The 18,161-nt window shown below is 36.6% G+C and overlaps 3 protein-coding genes across 4 annotated transcripts; 1 reads left to right on the top strand and 2 right to left on the bottom strand.

The window, feature by feature from the left end:
* Nucleotides 1–154: 154 nt before the first annotated feature.
* LOC122284235 (signal recognition particle 54 kDa protein 2) lies at nucleotides 155–5,130 on the bottom strand. The gene is made up of 9 exons (XM_043095277.1): nucleotides 4,773–5,130; nucleotides 3,992–4,091; nucleotides 3,595–3,748; nucleotides 3,255–3,405; nucleotides 3,020–3,168; nucleotides 1,989–2,089; nucleotides 1,732–1,889; nucleotides 885–999; nucleotides 155–768 (listed from the first exon to the last, which is right to left on the bottom strand). Exons 1-9 carry the CDS (start codon nucleotides 5,001–5,003, stop codon nucleotides 440–442), a joined length of 1,488 nt encoding a protein of 495 aa, XP_042951211.1. The 5' UTR covers nucleotides 5,004–5,130; the 3' UTR covers nucleotides 155–439.
* A 640-nt stretch (nucleotides 5,131–5,770) lies between these two features.
* On the top strand, nucleotides 5,771–7,016 carry LOC122284173. Its single transcript, XM_043095272.1, has 2 exons — nucleotides 5,771–6,152; nucleotides 6,505–7,016. Exons 1-2 carry the CDS (start codon nucleotides 5,904–5,906, stop codon nucleotides 6,694–6,696), a joined length of 441 nt encoding a protein of 146 aa, XP_042951206.1. The 5' UTR covers nucleotides 5,771–5,903; the 3' UTR covers nucleotides 6,697–7,016.
* A 241-nt stretch (nucleotides 7,017–7,257) lies between these two features.
* Nucleotides 7,258–18,042, bottom strand: LOC122284147 (chaperone protein DnaJ). Of its 2 annotated transcripts, XM_043095270.1 has the most exons (11): nucleotides 17,472–18,041; nucleotides 16,244–16,312; nucleotides 15,119–15,211; nucleotides 13,954–14,075; nucleotides 11,838–12,033; nucleotides 11,429–11,604; nucleotides 10,806–10,935; nucleotides 9,801–9,961; nucleotides 8,932–9,023; nucleotides 8,721–8,817; nucleotides 7,258–7,624 (listed from the first exon to the last, which is right to left on the bottom strand). In XM_043095270.1, the coding sequence occupies exons 1-11, from the start codon at nucleotides 17,769–17,771 to the stop codon at nucleotides 7,579–7,581; spliced, it is 1,482 nt and encodes a 493-aa protein (XP_042951204.1). In that variant the 5' UTR covers nucleotides 17,772–18,041; the 3' UTR covers nucleotides 7,258–7,578. The 2 variants fall into 2 exon arrangements, with proteins under 2 accessions (XP_042951204.1, XP_042951205.1); XM_043095271.1 differs by lacking the exon at nucleotides 16,244–16,312 and having other exon boundaries at nucleotides 17,472–18,042.
* Between the last annotated feature and the right edge of the window lie 119 nt (nucleotides 18,043–18,161).

Here is an 18,161-nt window from a genome sequence, read left to right as displayed (position 1 = left end):
ATAATCTGGATTCGTAACCCTGAAAAAATTGTATCGTCGTACGTAGCTGTCCCTCCATGGGAATGACGGATGATAAAGCAAAGGATTTTCCAAATGAATAGTGAGCGTTATGAGAAAAAAAATGGGGAGCGTGCTTGGGGTGCGGATTCTCTCCTTTACGGAAAATCAGTTCCTTTTCAATTGCATGACTGGCCAAATACATAAATTACATTCATACAGAAAGGAAACTTTCAAGGCTGACGACTCCATATGAAAACAAAATTCCACTATGCTTGAAGCTGATGATTAAACCGGAAGTGGCCCTCTAAAAATAAACAAGTATCTGGGAGAACAGGTTGGTCGGTAGCATCAACTAGCGTAGAGATGCATCTCTGCCATTTTGTCCGACAAGGCAATGCTTACAGCCGTTAGGAAGCGAGATAAAACTCACCATCAGTTTCTACTTGTCTCCACCTCCAAACATCCCCATCATATCTTTCGTAGATCCCATTTGCTTCATCAAGTTTTGTAAGCCACCCATGCCACCAATCTGCTTCAGCATCTGTGGGGGGAGGACTTTGCTCATGTGTTGTGCATTCATATTCCGTGATAATGCACTCATTTCACCCTTCTTAGGAATCTTAAGACCTTTCATTTTGCTCCATACTTTAGCAAGGCGCTTATACTCTTCCAACATCTCCGATACTTCTCTAACATGACGACCCGATCCTCGTGCTATCCGCATCATTCGAGACTCATTCATGAGTTTTGGATTCGTACTATCCAACTCTGCAATATTTTAGCAATTAGCTACTATGATCAGAAAATGAAGTCAACTTATAAAGTTATTCCACAACCATGTGTTTGGATAAATAGCAAAACGACATAAAATGGCCTTGACTTGCCTTCATCTGTCATTGAGTCCATCATGGTCATGTATCGCTTGATCTTTGCTGAACTTTCCTTTTCACGGCCTTTTGGCATTAGCTCAGCACTAAAACCTGGAAGCATTGAGAAAACCTACGCAAAACAAATCATTCATTAGCATGTAAATATGGCATAACTATTGACCAAGTTGGTGTTAGTGCTAAAGATGTTTTTATACCAATCCTGGCCTCCTTCATCGAGTTCAATATTTTTACATTGCATTTGCTAATGAATTTTTCATAAGAAATATTCTGAATACTAGTGTATTCAGTAGCAAAGTTTACACTGTCAAATGCTCAGTTTTTACACTGAATAGACTTATGGGGGGTAGACCCTGAAGCCTAGTGACAATGCTTATCAACAATTCAACATGTTGCACACAATGTAGTGCAATGAATAAAAAACTCAATAGCAGTTACAAAACACGAATAAGATCTCTTTCTGGATAGAACAGGTGAATATTTTCAAAGGGTAACTACAAAATCTCACGAAGAGCTATCTGCAAAAAACCAAGACAAAATTTTCCCCCATTAAAGATGTGAACATAAAATGTTGTTAATCAATTGTTGGTATTTCTTGATTAGTTGCCTTAATTACAAAATCTCGCAAAGGGCTATCTGCAAAGAACCAAGACAAAATTTCCCCCATTAAAGATGTGAACATAAAATGTTGTTAATCAGTTGTTGATATTTCTCGATTAGTTGCCATAACACAAGAGCGAAGAGGTCACTAATTCGTTTTTGCACACCCTGCATAACCGAGGATGCACGATAAAGTGAAAAGCACAATTTTGTGAGTTTCAATTGAATAGCATAAGTAACTAACCTGGCTAATTGGGCCCATTTTAAGTATGTTCTGAAATTGCTCATACATAATCCTTAATGTAAAATTCCCTTCCGAGAGCTTTTGCAGAAGCTCAGGCTGCTGATCCATAGGAACAACTTCATGAATTTTGTCCATAAAGCCAGACCAATCACCCATGCCTAGTTGGAAATATAATTGATATGTAAGGACTTGAAATATTCACAAAATATTTAAGGCCACAAAAGTCGAGTGCCAAGACTGTTAAAAGCGGTGCACACCTAAGAGACGGCTGACAAATGGTTTAACATCGAAAACTTCAAACTCATCCATATGCTCTCCAGTTCCAATAAATATGACGGGACTCTTTGTTGCCGCAACACTAAACATGAGAGTAGTATAGCATTTAGTTGTCAAAGCATACAAAGGATACATGGTTAAACTATATAATGCTTTTATCAGAATAAGCAATAAATTTCCATTTCATAGGAGATTGAATCAAAATCGAAGGTGAATAAAAATTCCGTAATTTATAAAAATTCCGGTTAAAAATAGATGTTTCAGTAAATCTAAGAAATATTTAAGTCTACCTAAAATTAAGAATTTTGGGCCATTCACAGATCACACTGTAGAAAGGACCCAAGCTTTTACTGGACATACAAGCAATAAGAGATACCATAGAATATACTAGAAGCAGTGAAATGAGAGCATCGGTGCCGAATAAATTACCCAAACCTTAAAACCTAATGCTTTCACCACTGGCTGAGAAATTCATGGTTGCAAACCTCTACTGAAAGGTGTAATGTCTTAAAAGGAAGAACTATGCAGTACGCAAATGGTTAGAGGTGCTAAATTAATTAACCAGAATGCAGGCCTAAACCTGTAGTCAAGAGTGTATTCAAGTACATACTGCTGAGTGGAGGATGATTCTTTCATGTTTGTTTTGGTGTTCATGGCTTGAGAGAAATGGGAGGTGTTCGAAGATTGTGAACGCACAATGGGGGAATTTAAGGATTTTTTCTTTAGCACTTTAAATTTTTGGGTGAACAATCTAGTGAGGGATATGAATAATTGTAATGCTTTATTTTAATATTGTTTTGCTTTTGCTTTAGCTTGTATTTAGGTGTATTCTCTTGTATACTTCCTGTGTACTTGGGCTATGCCTATTTATTTGAATAAAATCTCTTATTACCCATAAATAAAATTAAAAAAAAAAACCTTCAGGAAACACATTCATGGAAGCTTTAATATTACATTTACATCCAACTAAAATCATGAGCTGTAGGCTGTACTTGTTTGAAATAGAACTTACGCACTGAGGGCACCACCTCCCTTTGCATGCCCATCCATTTTGGTAACAATTACAGCTCCAACTGAAACACTTTGCTTGAAAGCTTGAGCTTGATCAAATGCAGCCTGACCAATACTGCTATCCATAACAAATATAACAAGATCCGGTTTCTGAAAGATGAAAAGAAAATATATCAGCAATTGTGGTCAATCAGCTACAATTTTATGGGAGGAACAAAGTGACATCAGGAAAATACCGTGGCTTCTGAAACTTGACGCATTTCTTCAAAAAGAGCAGCTTCTTGTTTGTGACGCCCACTGGTGTCAACAATTATTAGATCACAATTTTCTTTCTTAAATCTTTCCACACCGTCCACTGCAATTTTCACAGGATCTGATTCTGTATAGCTGTAGGGGTCAAAATCCCAATTATTACTTAAATTCTGAGGAATACATTAACTGATTGAAAGTGACTAATGAAGGCATCAATGAGAGTAATAATGAAAAGAGCAACAAGCAGAAATAATTTGGAAGTACAATTACAGTATCATGAATAGATGATAACATGTTGATAACCAGTAAAGAGTAAAGAAGTACCTTCCATAAAATGGAATCTTAGCTTTAGTTGCATTCTGTTTCAGTTGATCAAAAGCACCAGCTCTAAATGTATCCGCACAAACGAGGGCAGGCCTCCAGCCCTTTTTCTGATGATAATATGCATATTTTGTACATGTTGTGGTTTTTCCTGACCCTGAACTTGGGTAAAAACTGATAATAAGAGATACACATTGGAAAAAGGATACAGCAAACTTCAAATTAGAAGATTACAAAATAGTTTTGGACCCATAAATCAACAACAAACATAACACCCATATAGCTGCTAACTAGTTCACATTCCATCTTCCCAAAAGACATTCTCATTGACTATAAATCTGAGCATCCACATGAAAATGCTGGGTGATCCAACATGAAACTAATCTGATAAACAACATACCTTGTAAACCTACAAACATAACAACACTCGCCTTTCCTTTCTTTGGAGTAAAAGAAGGCTTCCCGGGATCCAAAATCTTGCAGAGTTCGTTAAATATAGCCTACAATGAATGCAACCTTTTCATAAGAACACAAAAGATATGAAGGTTGACCCTGTAGAGCCCCCAACCTAAAGTACCAGCTCGGTAGCACAATCAAGTTTCTAAAAGTGCAGATTAGTTACATGAGGAAAAATGATCTGATGATACAAGAAACTAAAACAGCACAGAATATGCATAATTATTTTAGCGCACAGAGCATGAGGATGCTACAGGTCTATCAAGATTTACATCAACAATCACCAGCATCTTCCACTACCAGCAATCTCTTTGCACGAATCTTGTGAAATCTGAACAGCCCAAGTCTAGGGCATCTAGGTCTTGATATTATTATGGGTCAAAAACCTCAACATATAACCATTATCTAGTAACTAAAAACAGGCTATCCTTCATATTTTTCCCCATGAACGGTATTGGATACAAATCACATTTGAATTGAAAATTTTCGGTAGAAATCATAGACAACTATATCTACAGAAATATTAATACGTGCGTCTTACTACTAATACGATTAACGCGTGGATTTGATAGGTTATTAACGCGTGGAAATTCCCAAGTTTAGCTAGCTTTCCAAAGCAAATCCTAAACTCTAATGATGGCAGACAATCCGTTTCATCGTAATTAACATAGATGATAAAATTAACCACAAATCAATCAATATAAAAATAAATTGAGATTGCGTACTTGCTGGATGATCCTGCGCTTGTTGTGGCCGGCGGCGAGGTCGTCGAGGTTTACGATCTTCTTGATATTGGTCTGCATATCGCGGACGAGCTTGAATTGGACATCGGACTGAAGAAGGGCACGCGTGATCTCGTTCAGGCACTCGTTGAGGACCTTCTCGTCGATTATGGTCGCATTGCTCATCTGCTGGAGAGCACGCGAAATGCTCCCCCCTAACTGCGCTAACACCATCTTCGCTGCCGGAAAAACGACAAGGAACTAAGAATTCGTTTCCGGTTGGGAAGAAAGGGAAATTTTAGGGTTAGGGTTGGGGACCTTTTTTGGAATCAAAGAGTGGATGAAGACTCGGAAACGGAATTTGGTGATGGTAGCAGTGAAACGGAATTACTTTGTATCCTATGATATGGGCTTTGTTAGCCCAGACGGAAAATAGATGGAAATTTAAAATAAATGAATTAATCAAATATTTTTAAATACTTAATAAATTCTGTAAAAATTTTAATGTTATAATAAAAGCTTAATATTTATGCGGAGGGCATGTGAATTAGTTGGAGATTCTGTTGTTGAATACCAGTGCTAATTTTTTTTAAAAACTTAATATTTATTACTCTATTATCATAATTTAAAAGAGAGAGGATTTTTTTAAATAGTAATACGAATATAATTATTTTACTTGAACTTAACGTGATATAAATATAATATTAGTTTTTTTTTTTTAATTTTCAGTTTTCAAATAATCTGAATTTTAAATTTCCGATAATGTGCTTTCATTTCACGTGTATAACGGGTTGAAAAAAATATGTACCGTTATTCAAATTTTTTGAATAATTTTTAAAGTAAATGGGAAAAATTATGATAATTATCGGTATTTTACCTTTAAAATATCTCAGTAAGTCGAGAATACTTTGGTCTAAAAATCTTAAGCGAAGAATATTCCATCTAATTGATTCGAGCCAACGTTTCATAGATGCCAGTTAGAACCATTTGCTCATGATCGAAAGGTTAAGAATAATACAAAAGTGGTACATAAATTGGATATTATTTTAGTGCATTGTAGACCTTTAGTCGGAGAAAAATAATTTTGAGAGTTCTACGGCACTTTCAGCTGGCAGCAGATATCGATAGATAGATATGGCAGCGTCTGCCACAGCGAGCGGAGCTCCCAAGCTCTGCTACTCAGCTTCCCAATACGGCCATTCGAAGCCTGCTACAAAGAGAGCAATGGGTACCATCAAGTTCTACATTCAGAACAACGTAAACTTCCCAAGGAGAAGTGCCCAAAGGTCTTTTCCCATCCGAGCTCTCGACCCGCAAAGAGGGGAAGAAGAAGAGCAGGAGGATTCAAGCAAGAATAACAAAACCGGTGCTTTTACCTCTCAGGTTACTTGTTTGTCCCCCTCTTTTTTCGATTTGTCAACTTTATTTTTGTGAGCAAAATTTTCATTTGTTTTTCGTCATCCTTTGTGTAGATTTTTGTGATGCAGATTCCGGACTTTTACTAGTCTGACATTGAATTTTAGGAATGAATCTTGCATAATTGCATACCCCTTGTTTTGGGTTTGCGATATTTTTCTGTAAAATGGAGGAAAATCCAGTCAGGCAAACTGAAAACTATAACAGAAAACACAGCCACATACACGAGGGCTTACATAGTTAATTTAGGGACCAAATAATGTACCTTGGATTTTATGATGTTTTACTTGGTTAATATTTATTTCTTTGGTGTAAACAGGAAGATTTGGAATATTTGTGGAAATTGGTAGCTGGGTCAGTTGTAGGTGCTGCTGTACTCAAGTATGGAAGCGCAGTTTTTCCAGATACCACCAGACCGAACATTGTACAAGCTCTGATTATGATATCAGCTCCTGTCATTGTTGCTGTTTTCCTTTTGATCAAGCAGAGTCGTGCCGAGAGACGAAGCTAGGAACCCAGTCGTGTAACATGCTCTTCCTGGTAAGAATGGATGCCATGACCCATTTTGCTAAGGAAAAGAATGTCCTTCTGCAATCGAGTTTGGTGGTGAAAGTTGCGAGGATGATTGTCTCGATGTCTGTCGTCTTGAGAATCCTTCCCGAGAGTGTTCTAGCTGATCATTTCTGAACTTCAGAAAACGTTGTAAGAATTTGTGAGCTTGGAGAAACTAAGCGTGATAGATGGGCAATCAATGTTCTGCTCATCGACTGGGATTCTATTGTGTAAAGGATCGTTATGATTTGTTATATGGGAACTAGTTAGGTGATTTCATATGGTTGCCAACTTTGCAAGTGATGTTTGTTTTCTGGATGTGTCATTGTAGTCTGTAAATTTTGTTTCGTTATGTGTGAGTAGCGAGGAAGGCCCCTGAAACTCCCCTTTACAAGCTAAGTCAGTCAACAAGGAGATTGATTACAGGCCTCGAGCTTCGATTTGAGCAAGATACTTTCTTGCGTGGAAGTTTCTGAAGTTTATGCAAACTGGTGCGAGAGGTTATCGCTTAGAGTGAATATGAACTTTCAAGATATATGTAAAATCTTAACTACGATTCCCAGTTTTACAACACTTGCTAGCTCTACGAATACAATTGGAATATACGCCAGAGGTAAAATTCCTATTAGTTTTCCAAGTAACAAAAATTTACAAGTAAAATAAATAAAGAATATCCACTAGACTGCACTTCCATCTATATAGTACAATGCTGAGAAGCTTTTGTAATCTATGAGGCAAATGACTTCGAATTTTTTGGAAGTAGACAAATCCAGAGCTAACTTGGTTGGTGCACAGGGTAAGTGTCAGTGAGTTTTCATCACTCTTAATAAATGTATCAAGTCTAAAGATTGTCTTTCAGCCATTTTAGAGCTCCATTTGCAACAGACCTGCATGGTTTTATAACTTTTCAATCAATGCCATACAACTAAAACAATGAAGACAAAAAAATAATGGATAAGCATTCTTTACAAGAACAGAAACCTTTAGAGAAAAAAAAAAAGCACAAGAAAGACACAAAAGTGCATTGCCTAGGGTACATAATTTATTTTCTCCAGTGGCCAGTGGGGACTGGCACCAAGAAATAGGCATGCAGTGACTGTCTGCAAGATACAACCTCTCAAGCATATTGGTCTGTTTAATCTAGAGCAAAAGTTTTATGGTCTGAGAGGGTCACCCATTCTCGACTAAGATGTATGGAAATCAACCAGAGTAAATTCTGCATTAACACTTTCATCATATGATTGAGTAGATGACATTGCTGTTCTCAAAACAGCCTTAAAAGTTAGCAGCGTCATAGCATGCCACTACAATTTAAGCAGTCTGTTTGGCTAATTGTGCTAATTATCATCACTGAAACAAGCGCAATACTCACAACAACTGACTACGTTCATGACTTTGTTGAGTATAGAAAACCATAGTGGTGGTGTCCAATGATATCTGCTCAAGAAAAATTATCAGAAGGTGATTGCAAGGATTGAATTCCCCAAGTTTTTGCAATCCAGTAACTTGGTAACACAACACCAATCAGGTCAGGGTCAATGAAGAAAACGATGATTGATGGAGGTCATCTAAGATTCCAAGAGATAGAATATTTGGATCATGACGAGACAAACAACCTGAATGCACATAGTTTACATGGTAAAGCATTTGGAAAGACAGTAGAATTTGCATTATCTGATTCCCATTAACACAGATATAATCTTTCAAACCAGCCCCATGTTTAACGGATTTTGAACCACTACCATACCCATCGCGGATATAGAGCTTAAGACCCCAACCTTTTACTTAAAATGCATTTTACACAATTAGGAGGACAACGTGAAAATCCTTCCAAGATCTCATAATCATAGGTGAGACGGTCTCAAGTATTAAAACAGAACAGCACAAGGAATTATTTAAATTAGAGTTGAAGAAGATCACCCCCAGTTTAGGATCATAGAGAATAATTGACTCAAATTTTGAGACAGAGAGTGAACAATTTACCCAGCAAACTCTTTTAACTTTTTCCACGGGTCATCTTGGTCTGTTGACTCTTCACTTTTTTCTGCAACATTTCCCCCTTGATTAACTGTGCTTTTACCTGCGGAAGCAAAATCAGATATTGATGTTAAACACGGATACCCAGTAATTAAAAGAAACAAAGAGGGACAAAAGAGAAAAATACATTCACTAATATACACATGCAATTACTTACGAGCTGGCTGAGTTTTCAGACGACTTCGTGAACGGCTGCTGGTGGTGCTATTCAGAAAAGCAAGCTCTTCAAGTAATTCACGCTCCTTCGCACTGCAAGTATAGGCAGAAAAGTGGAATTAAATTTTTATTGAAAGTCAAGATCGATAAGGAGAAACTGGAAGTTTGTTACTCAGATGTTAACATAACCATAGTTGACGTTTAGTGCTTCATCAACATAGTTGACGTTTAGTGCTTCATCAACATGTTTAGTGCTTTATCTCAATTACTCTTGGCACGAGGAGCATGTTGATGAAGCACTAAACATGTTTTCAATTTGGGTGGAGATACACTGGTGGCAAGCTAACATAACCATAAGGGTTCCAACAACCACAATCTTGAGGACCCAAAAGATACAGGATCAAATGTTAAAACGACATGCTAAAATTGCCACTGAGGTTGACTTGAATTCACAAGCTACAGGGCTTAATATTGAAGCCCTAATCAAGAAATTGAAAGAAAACATCAAATTCATACCAAATGCAGAATTTCCTTTCTCCCTGAAGAGCTTAATCCTTTTACATGCACCCATTTTAAACCCACAAACATATGAGTGAAGACAAAACCAAAACCCCAAAGAAAAAGCCACTAACAAAGTATCCAGCCATAACCTAATTAAAATCTTTATAACCCCCAATTATATGAAAATAGGTCCACAGAGCCAACCCCAACCTTGTTTGGACTAAGAATTAGCTGAGTTGGATTAGAATAATGCATAAAGATAGGAACTGAAAGCATACCGTAGGAAGCATGCAGAAACCACAGAAGGGAGATAATATTGGCTATATAGAGCCATGACAACCAGAATAAATGAACAAAATAACTCTGTACCTGATACGTTTTGGTATAGTAACTTTAACTGTAAATAAGTGGTCCCCACGTATTGATGGTTTGTTCAGTTTTGGTGCGCCCTTTTTTGACAGAACAAGCACGTCCCCAGGTTGAGTGCCAGGTGGAATTTGTAGTTCAGTTCTGCCTTCAACCGTCTCTACCTGTTTAGATGTTAGAAATTCACTTAATAGATTGAATACAATATAACAAGAAGAAAATGAGAGGATTAAAAAAAAAGACCCCCCAAGGTCAATAAATTTCAGAATGCAATAACAAAAAAAGAACCACAGATGATTGTGGAATAGCAGTGGACTCAAAGGTATTGATGCAAAATGGCTGCACTCTATACGCCCACCATAAGTTACATTAAAATTGTGCAACACATCATAAAACAATGTTCAGCTTGTAATGTTCGCCTCACGTTCCAGATTCCCGCCTATTATCCATATATACCCATACCGAATTCAGTTGAGCTAAACCTGCGGACTGAATAGCAGTCAGAAGATCCTTACAAGAAGCTGGTTGGGAAATATAAAGTTAAATCAGATTAGAGTGTCATTGGTGGTTAATACGGCTATTAGCAAGTCTTCTGCCAATCCGGTTGGACACGAAATTACTACACTTTAATCACAAACACTAAGTCAGCTGCCATCTTAACCACTAGAGAGGTTCAGCAGTGACAGGAGGCATTTTTATGTCATCGTGAATTGGTCAACAACAACCAAGAGAGTTACAAAAACATTCCAGATTGAACCTTGATTCAGCTCACTGGAAAAGGCTGTCCAATAGAGGTTGCAATATCATTATCTTTTTGGATAAGTAACAATCACTATCTACAAACTCATCAAGAAAAAAAATTGCAAGCAGCAGTCTCAGATTTGCAAAATATGCAGAAATCCCCACTGGTTCTGGGTAATCAGTCCTTTTTCTTTCTTTTTTTCTCCTTTTCTGATGCTTGTTAATAAACAAAAAAATCTGTCCCTAGGATTTAATCCAAAAATCCACCTGAATAAAAGCCCCCAATATGGCATCTAGATAACTGATTGATACGGTCGAGGAGAGATTTATGCCATCTCTTTGAATTCCTGGTATCTCTTCAACGTCAAGATAGACAAAAAGATCTCCAGGAGGGCCCCTGCAAAACAATAGATCAATTACTGTGTATGTACCCTGTATGCTAAAAAGGTTTCTGTAAAATCATATGCATAGCTAAAAAAAAAAAAATTAAAAATTATTACATCTCAAATTTAACCGCTATATATTTCTATAAGGATGTGTATATATATTCACGCATCACATATTTCTTCTAGAGGAAAAGAGAGTAAGATAAGAAAAAGCTGCAACTTGAAGGTGCCAGGGTTCTTCACATATCATTAAAAAGAGAAAAGATTTTTTTTATTTTTTTTAAAACCAGCATAAAACCTTAAATACAAGCAAGAAAAGGAGGCCACTTTGATGGCTGATGGCAAACGTTTTCATGTCATATAAAATTCATTTATATCATAAATGGAAAATATCACTCTTGCAAATGTAATAAGGTAAAAACTTGTGTATTGTTTTCAATGATTTACCAAAGAACTTTTCAAATAAAGGTTACAGATACCAACTATTAAGATTCAACTACATACCCTCTTGGTCCAGAGTCTCCCTCTCCAGCAACTCTAAGAATACTGCCTGCGCTAACTCCCGGAGGAACTTTAACTTTTATATTTTTCTTAACACGTATACGTCCTTCACCAGAACATTTCCGACAGTATTCAGATATAACTTCACCATTCCCAGCACAATAGGGACATACAGAAACCTATTATTAATACAAAGATAAGTAGGTTGAGTGTAAAAGAAAAGGTGAGTCTTATACACACACACACACACTTGCTCAAAGCAGTAGCCACACAAAGAAGTGTTAAATAGGAAAATCGTCTCCAAGGAAACTTCCTCCTAATATACACACACACACACACTCGTTGAAGTAATGGATGAAAATTAGGAAGCAATAAAAAAAAAACAGGAATTGGAAAGAACAGTGATAAATACCTGTGAAAACGTGCCAAAAGGTGTTTGCTCAGTTCTCATCACTTGACCCCTCCCACCACAAGTTGAGCATATCCTCATTTTAGAGCCTATCTTTGCTCCAGTACCCGCACAAACTTCACATGTTTCCAGATGGGAAAGCTCAAATTCTTTTTCCACACCAAAAATAGCCTCGGAAAAATCTAAGGTGATATCATAACTGGACACATTATAACCATAAGTCAACTCAATGTCTTCAACAAATAATAAAGTAGATTGATTATATGACATTACATACATTGAACAAGGGGAAATAGCAAACATTGCCCAGACATAGAAGACAACTACCCACAAAACATTAGAGGAATTTTACAGGCTATGAATAGTAAAAAAAATTGTAATCAAATGAACATACAACCTATAGCAAGCACCACTTGTTTAGTAGTACTTAGTGCTACAAGTATCTCATCTTCATTGATAAATTCTCATTGGAAAGTTATCGAGTGAGATTAATCAAGGACATTAAATACCGATTCTTGTGAAATTTTCTGTCACAAATTTCATAAAAAAAGAAATTTTCTGTCACAAATGAACTCACAAGCCGTCACAATTAATTATGAAAAAAAAAAAAAATGAAATTCACATAAATGAGAAAGTTCCTCTCTAGCAATTCATCATTGTCATATGCATCTTCCTGCTGTCACTGTTCGCCGATGGGAAGGTCCTACCATTATTTCAATAAGCCAAAATTATGAATATAGACAGAATAATCAGCCAGTCATAATCTAATCCAACTAACTAATATCCTACTTTCAATGAGGGAATGAAAATTGAGGCCCAAAGCAAAGAAAATAAATGGGAGAGATGGTAAAAAAAGACAATAGATAAAAATAAATAAATAAATAAAAACTGTTATAAGTACCGAGTTAAATACAATAGACCAAATTAATGGAACTTAAGCACAATGTCAGCAAATTCAGAAGAGCACACATCAAAATCAAATTATAAAGCGTGGCCAATAAATTCTAGATGTAACTGCAGAAATGTTGTAGACACATGAATTGGTGTCTATGAAGCGTGGCCAATAAATTCACACAATTATTTTGCAACAGCATCTTTTTCTCTGGCAATAACAACAGAAACAAGAATAACAATGACAGGTTTAGTTACCAAAGATAACCTATGCCATCCGGTATAAAGCAAACAAACAACTTATCAGTCCCACCCTCACCATGGTGAGTTATAGATTGTGGGTGTTACAAAGAAGACCTACTCCAGTGAATGGTGGGTAGTGTTGGGTTGCAGTGCTAGTAATTTGAGGTGCCACGAAGCTCGAACACAAACAGTATTTCATTCCTCGTAAGAACAAAATGAATGGTGAGATTATGGATTCAAGATTTGCCAGGTTTATGTGTAACTTACACATAAAAGGAAAATTTGTTGGCGGCCAATCATTCTCTTTTCACAAATTTCATCAACTATATACATGTATATAGATATATATATTTCAGTGGCAAGCAAATGCAAATTTAACAGTCAATTTGGACAAAGTTGTAGTCTATATAGTCATCTAACAATTAAATGACACGGTACAATGGTAGTAACAAGTGCAGGGCGAAAAGATCTGCCTGAATTGAGTTACAAGTTGCGTGGTTGTGATTAAACAAATTTAAACTAGAGAGATGTTCGTACAGCTTCTACATTAGAAAACTTTCAGAATGAATATATCTCAACTATGTAAAGTTTTAAACAACCCCCCCCCCCCCCCCCCCCCCCCCCCCCCCCCCAAAAAAAAAAAAAATTTTCTCTCTTTCTACACCATGGATTCCAAATCAACAGTACATTGCACACATATCTCATCATGTAGATCAAAGAGTATTAAATGCAACTATTAGTAACTTTATTGGCAACTGAAATAGTCAATAAGTTAGTGATGTTCCTCAAGCTGCGGTTTGAGGAGTTTATCCTATTTAAAATATGGATTTGAGACCTGAAAATGGCCAGGCTACATCAGATGGAAGAAACAATAGTCTGCACACTTTTTCTTACACATCTACGTAACCACATTGTTGCAAATTTACAAATACTGCTAACCAAAGAACAACTTGTATCTTTTATCATTAATCACATTTTCACTCACCGTATATCCTCACCCTTAGTAACAGTACTACGACGGCGTGTTCCAAAACCAGCTTGGTCCATACCAGGGAATCCACCCATACTCGGACCAAAAAAAGCCTCAAATAAATCAAAAGGATTAGTCTGCAAAAAGAGAACGAGAATAATTAAATATGTAATAAGCATTACCATCAACAAGATGATGTGTGAAAATATCATTGGTAAAGCTATTAATAGGGGAAAACAATTCAAACTTGTTCTGTTCAAGTTTAAAAAGATCAAACTTTCAAAAGAAACCTGGATGCAGATAAAAATATATATAGTCCATGAGAAAGTGAAATTTGGCACACGGTCCAAGTCACTAAAATATGCTAAAAAGATATTTGCTCACATCCTTAAAAAGACATAACATACAGGCCATCAAACCTTTTTTTTTTTTTTTTTGTGGTTTTGGGGGGGCAGGGGGGAACGATGCTGAATATAATTTTGACTGTGAAAGTTTCCAACACACATCACACTAGGCAACACATTGTCAAATATTTTGAAGATGAGGAGCGCTCATTGGAGGAGATTAGATTGTTCTTTGTTAAAACTTATTCGTATGGGCTAAAGCTGTAGATTTCAATGGCCTAGAATTTCATGATTTTCTTGTTTCCGTTTCTTCCTCCTAACTAAGTGTTACCTCTTGCATACCCCGGGGGTAACCTTTTCTTATTAATACAATCTTTTACTTATAAAAAAAAAATATTACTTGTCTTGTTGTATGTGGAAAACAGCTTTTTGGGCTTCTTAATTAAAATGATTATTACTTACAAAAAAACACCACATTATACAACAAAGAAAAAAGAGGAGAGAGAGAGCAATTAATATAGTTAGAGCTTTAAAAATACAGCTACATTACAAATGCCCTCAGGTGGCTTAATTTTGGCCAAGGTAGCCCTCCGATACACCCTTTTCCTTCTCCTGAAAGCAATCAGTGACTGAGATTCTCAACTAGACTGAGATACGGAATGGAAAATGGCCATAAGGAGGCTATGGTACCACCAAAATAAGTCTGACAAGAGAATACTTCATGTCACCCAAGGATATCAATGACATGCCTCCTGGCCAAAGCTTCACGTGTGTGCCACCTTCCCAAATTTATTTAAAAATAATAATAAAAAGAAAAGTACAGTTCTATGCAGTACCGTATAAGCATTTGATGGCCCACCAACTGTGCTCTTAACTCCAGCCTCACCATATTGATCATACAAAGCCCTCTTTTTATCATCTGATAGCACCTGACAGTGTTTTACTTGAGAATTCAAAAAACAATATAATAGATATAATAGAAAACTTGAAAGAAATAATTTACTTCCATGGCAAGTTGATTGCATCAATGTGGGAAAAAAATAAACATTGTTCAATTTGTCCATCAAACAACAGTAGTCTTGAAAATAAAAGACGAATGGGGTCTAATTACATTTTTTGATCAGTAAGCAAGCTTTATTGATAGAAATAGGCATAGCCCAAGTGCACAGGACATATACATTGTGTTTAATTACTTTGCACTTGGAGTAAGCATTTTAAGATTTTTAATGAAATCTGTATTACTGAGAGAGGGGGTGGTGGAGGCAAATCTATATTTGATGAAATAACCGAACTGTTCTGTGAAGCAGAACAGAATCCATGCCCATAAACAAAACAGGACAGACAGTTCAACAACCAAAACTTGAGATTTTTGGTTCTATATATAATCAAATATACTAAAAGCAAACACAACTTATTTTTTCTATTCAAATTCAAAGACAAGCACTTCAAGTCAACCTAACAGAAGTTGGAAGGTAGATGGCCATACCAAAGTCAACAACTCGTAGGATTGGAGTACTAAGCTAAACTGAAGTCCAATTGTTGGTTCAAAAGTTGGAAGGGCTGAAAAAAAAGTGTTTTCTAATTGTTAACATGGGCTGAGCTTCCTCCAAGGCTTAAACCATATCATTTTTTCTATTTTTCTTAGAGTGTTCAGTTGTTGGGTCAGAGGGCAGAAGAGAGAGTTCTTTTCCCCTTCCAACTCACAGAAGTTAGAAGAGAAGATTCTCTTCTGCCATCTGAACCAACTAGTCATTTTTATTTTTTATTTTTTTGTCATGGCCCGAACTGTGAAAATTAATTACTGAAAAAAATCCTTCCTTTTTCACATAACTGGATGGGCCATATCACCTAAAGTGGAACCAGAAAGCCCATCATTTGCTTTAAACAGGCAACAACCGTATTGCTTCACTAGAGATGAGGAACAAATACAAAATTTTCCTGCTTTTTATTTGCATTCATACCTCATATGCAGCACTAATCTCTTTAAACTTTTCCAATGCTCCAGGGTCCTTGTTTACATCAGGATGGTACTTGGGGTACAAATAAAAAGTTAGGGTTAGAAGAAAACTTTCAAGATGCATAGCTCCAGTCCTCATCACTAGCAGCCAAATTATTAGTGAATTAAACTGATGGTAAATAGATAGATCTGATGGACAATAATCGAAAGAGAATCACATATCTGCTATGCTAACACAATTATTACCATAAGATAGCTTTTCTACTTTAGATTAGTCAAAAGTACAAAGCACAGAGGCACTAATCATTTTTGTTAGAAATAATGGCATGGCACATATTGATCTAGCTACCAAAGTAAGAGCACTGTATCAATTATCTTATAGCTGGCAATGGGTCAATTGATCGATTAGTTAACATATTGGTTAACTGCACTCTCAAACGCAGGAAAAAAACATTATATTCTCCAATTACCTACCGAATATGCATGTCAGCAGAGCATGGTGATGAAGGTCTGATGTAGACAGGACCCCATTTAGTTGTGATTGACAGGGACCAACCAAACACCGTGTGTTTATTGTATTTAGCAATTTAAGCTTAGATTTCAGAAAGATTTTACGTAAAATCCAAAGACAAAACATTAATCAGGTAAACCAAGCCATCAAAATCAATAGCTGAGTGGCAAAGAAGTGCAGCCAAATTCAAGAGCCAATTGTGTGGGGAATAACAAGCAAAAGGGCAAGAGACTGTTCTTCTGTGTTTATCAAGTAGACAAGATAAGCACCAAAGCAACGCAAGATAATACAAATAGCAAGTAGAAGAAATGAACGACAAGAAGAAGCACACAAAAAATTGTTAAACGATCACCATTACTCTTCAGTGTGGGACAACGCCAGAAAGTGTATAAGATAAATATAAGACACGCTTTCCCTGACATAATGGATCGCCAATACCTCCAAAAAAATTTCTGGCATCATCTTTCGAAAGATTTCTACAACTTAAACGAACCCAGATGCCAAGATTCTCAAATGCGAAAGAAATTTCCCAATAAAAGAAACATTGCACACACACATTCATTCAAGAATATACAAAAAAGAAAATCGCAGAAGCTAGGATTATTGTTTTCTATGATAGCTCGTATACCAATAATAATTTTCTCTTCATTTCCTTTCTTAATAAACAAATGCAAACTAAATAACATCTTTCAAAGAAGAAGCCCCAAGTAAAATTCAGTACCTGGCGTGCTAACTTTCGATACGCTGCCTTGATTTCCTTGCCAGTGGCAGACTTTGGAACCCCAAGAGTGGCATAGTAGTCCCCGGAAGCATTCGCTACTAATCTAAAGCGCCCCGCAGAGACCCTTGTATTGAATTTCGTACAAGAAGAAGAAGAAGAAAGAGAGATGAACTTATTGTGGAACCGGAATTGGGTCCCACCGAAAAAAGAAGACGAAGAAGAAGAAGAAACAGAAGCAGAAGCAGAAGAATATGGTGAGAAGAGAGACGGTTGGAGAAGTAAGAGAGACGTGATGGCCATTGAAGTATGGGTGTGCGGTTGTGGGAAGGTGAGAAAGTGTCCGATAAAAATCCTAAGGGAAACAGAAAAAGAATAAGCGGTGGATTATGGTTTTGTTCATGTCCGTTGGCAGATGTAATGGACTAGTGCAAGAGGGTTATGGAAGGGTTATGGAATTACGATGGGAGAGCGAAAAAGGTTTTTGGTTTTAATGGATTGAATGGAAAGGGTGTTGAAAGTAAAAAGATGTGTGTGGCGTTGGACGTGTTACTTTCGTCGCAACACGTTCTAAATGCCTCTCTCTCTCTCTGTCTCTCTCTCTCTCTCTCGTATTTTATAATTTGCTGAATATATTAGGACAAAATTTTTTGCCATTACTTCTTTAAAAATTTAAAAAAAATATCATAAAAA

This window comes from Carya illinoinensis, chromosome 1 (assembly GCF_018687715.1).
Source record: "Carya illinoinensis cultivar Pawnee chromosome 1, C.illinoinensisPawnee_v1, whole genome shotgun sequence".
Taxonomy (NCBI): domain Eukaryota; kingdom Viridiplantae; phylum Streptophyta; class Magnoliopsida; order Fagales; family Juglandaceae; genus Carya; species Carya illinoinensis.
Note: the sequence above shows the minus strand (reverse complement) of the source record. Positions and strands in the feature narration are given on the sequence as shown.

Bases quoted from the DNA above. Each gene is read 5' to 3' on its own strand.
- LOC122284235 (XM_043095277.1), bottom strand. From the start codon at position 5,003: ATGGTGTTAGCGCAGTTAGGGGGGAGCATTTCGCGTGCTCTCCAGCAG. The intron at 3,406-3,594 runs GTACTTCTTTAC...TGACCCCTACAG, and splicing joins AAGATTCCATTTTATGGAAG to CTATACAGAATCAGATCCTG. The intron at 1,890-1,988 runs GTGTGCACCGCT...ATTTCCAACTAG, and splicing joins ATTTGTCAGCCGTCTCTTAG to GCATGGGTGATTGGTCTGGC.
- LOC122284173 (XM_043095272.1), top strand. From the start codon at position 5,904: ATGGCAGCGTCTGCCACAGCGAGCGGAGCTCCCAAGCTCTGCTACTCA. The intron at 6,153-6,504 runs GTTACTTGTTTG...TGGTGTAAACAG, and splicing joins CCGGTGCTTTTACCTCTCAG to GAAGATTTGGAATATTTGTG.
- LOC122284147 (XM_043095270.1), bottom strand. From the start codon at position 17,771: ATGGCCATCACGTCTCTCTTACTTCTCCAACCGTCTCTCTTCTCACCA. The intron at 15,212-16,243 runs GTATGAATGCAA...AAACACTGTCAG, and splicing joins AGATTAGTGCTGCATATGAG to GTGCTATCAGATGATAAAAA. The intron at 9,024-9,800 runs GTACAGAGTTAT...CTATACTTGCAG, and splicing joins ACTATACCAAAACGTATCAG to TGCGAAGGAGCGTGAATTAC.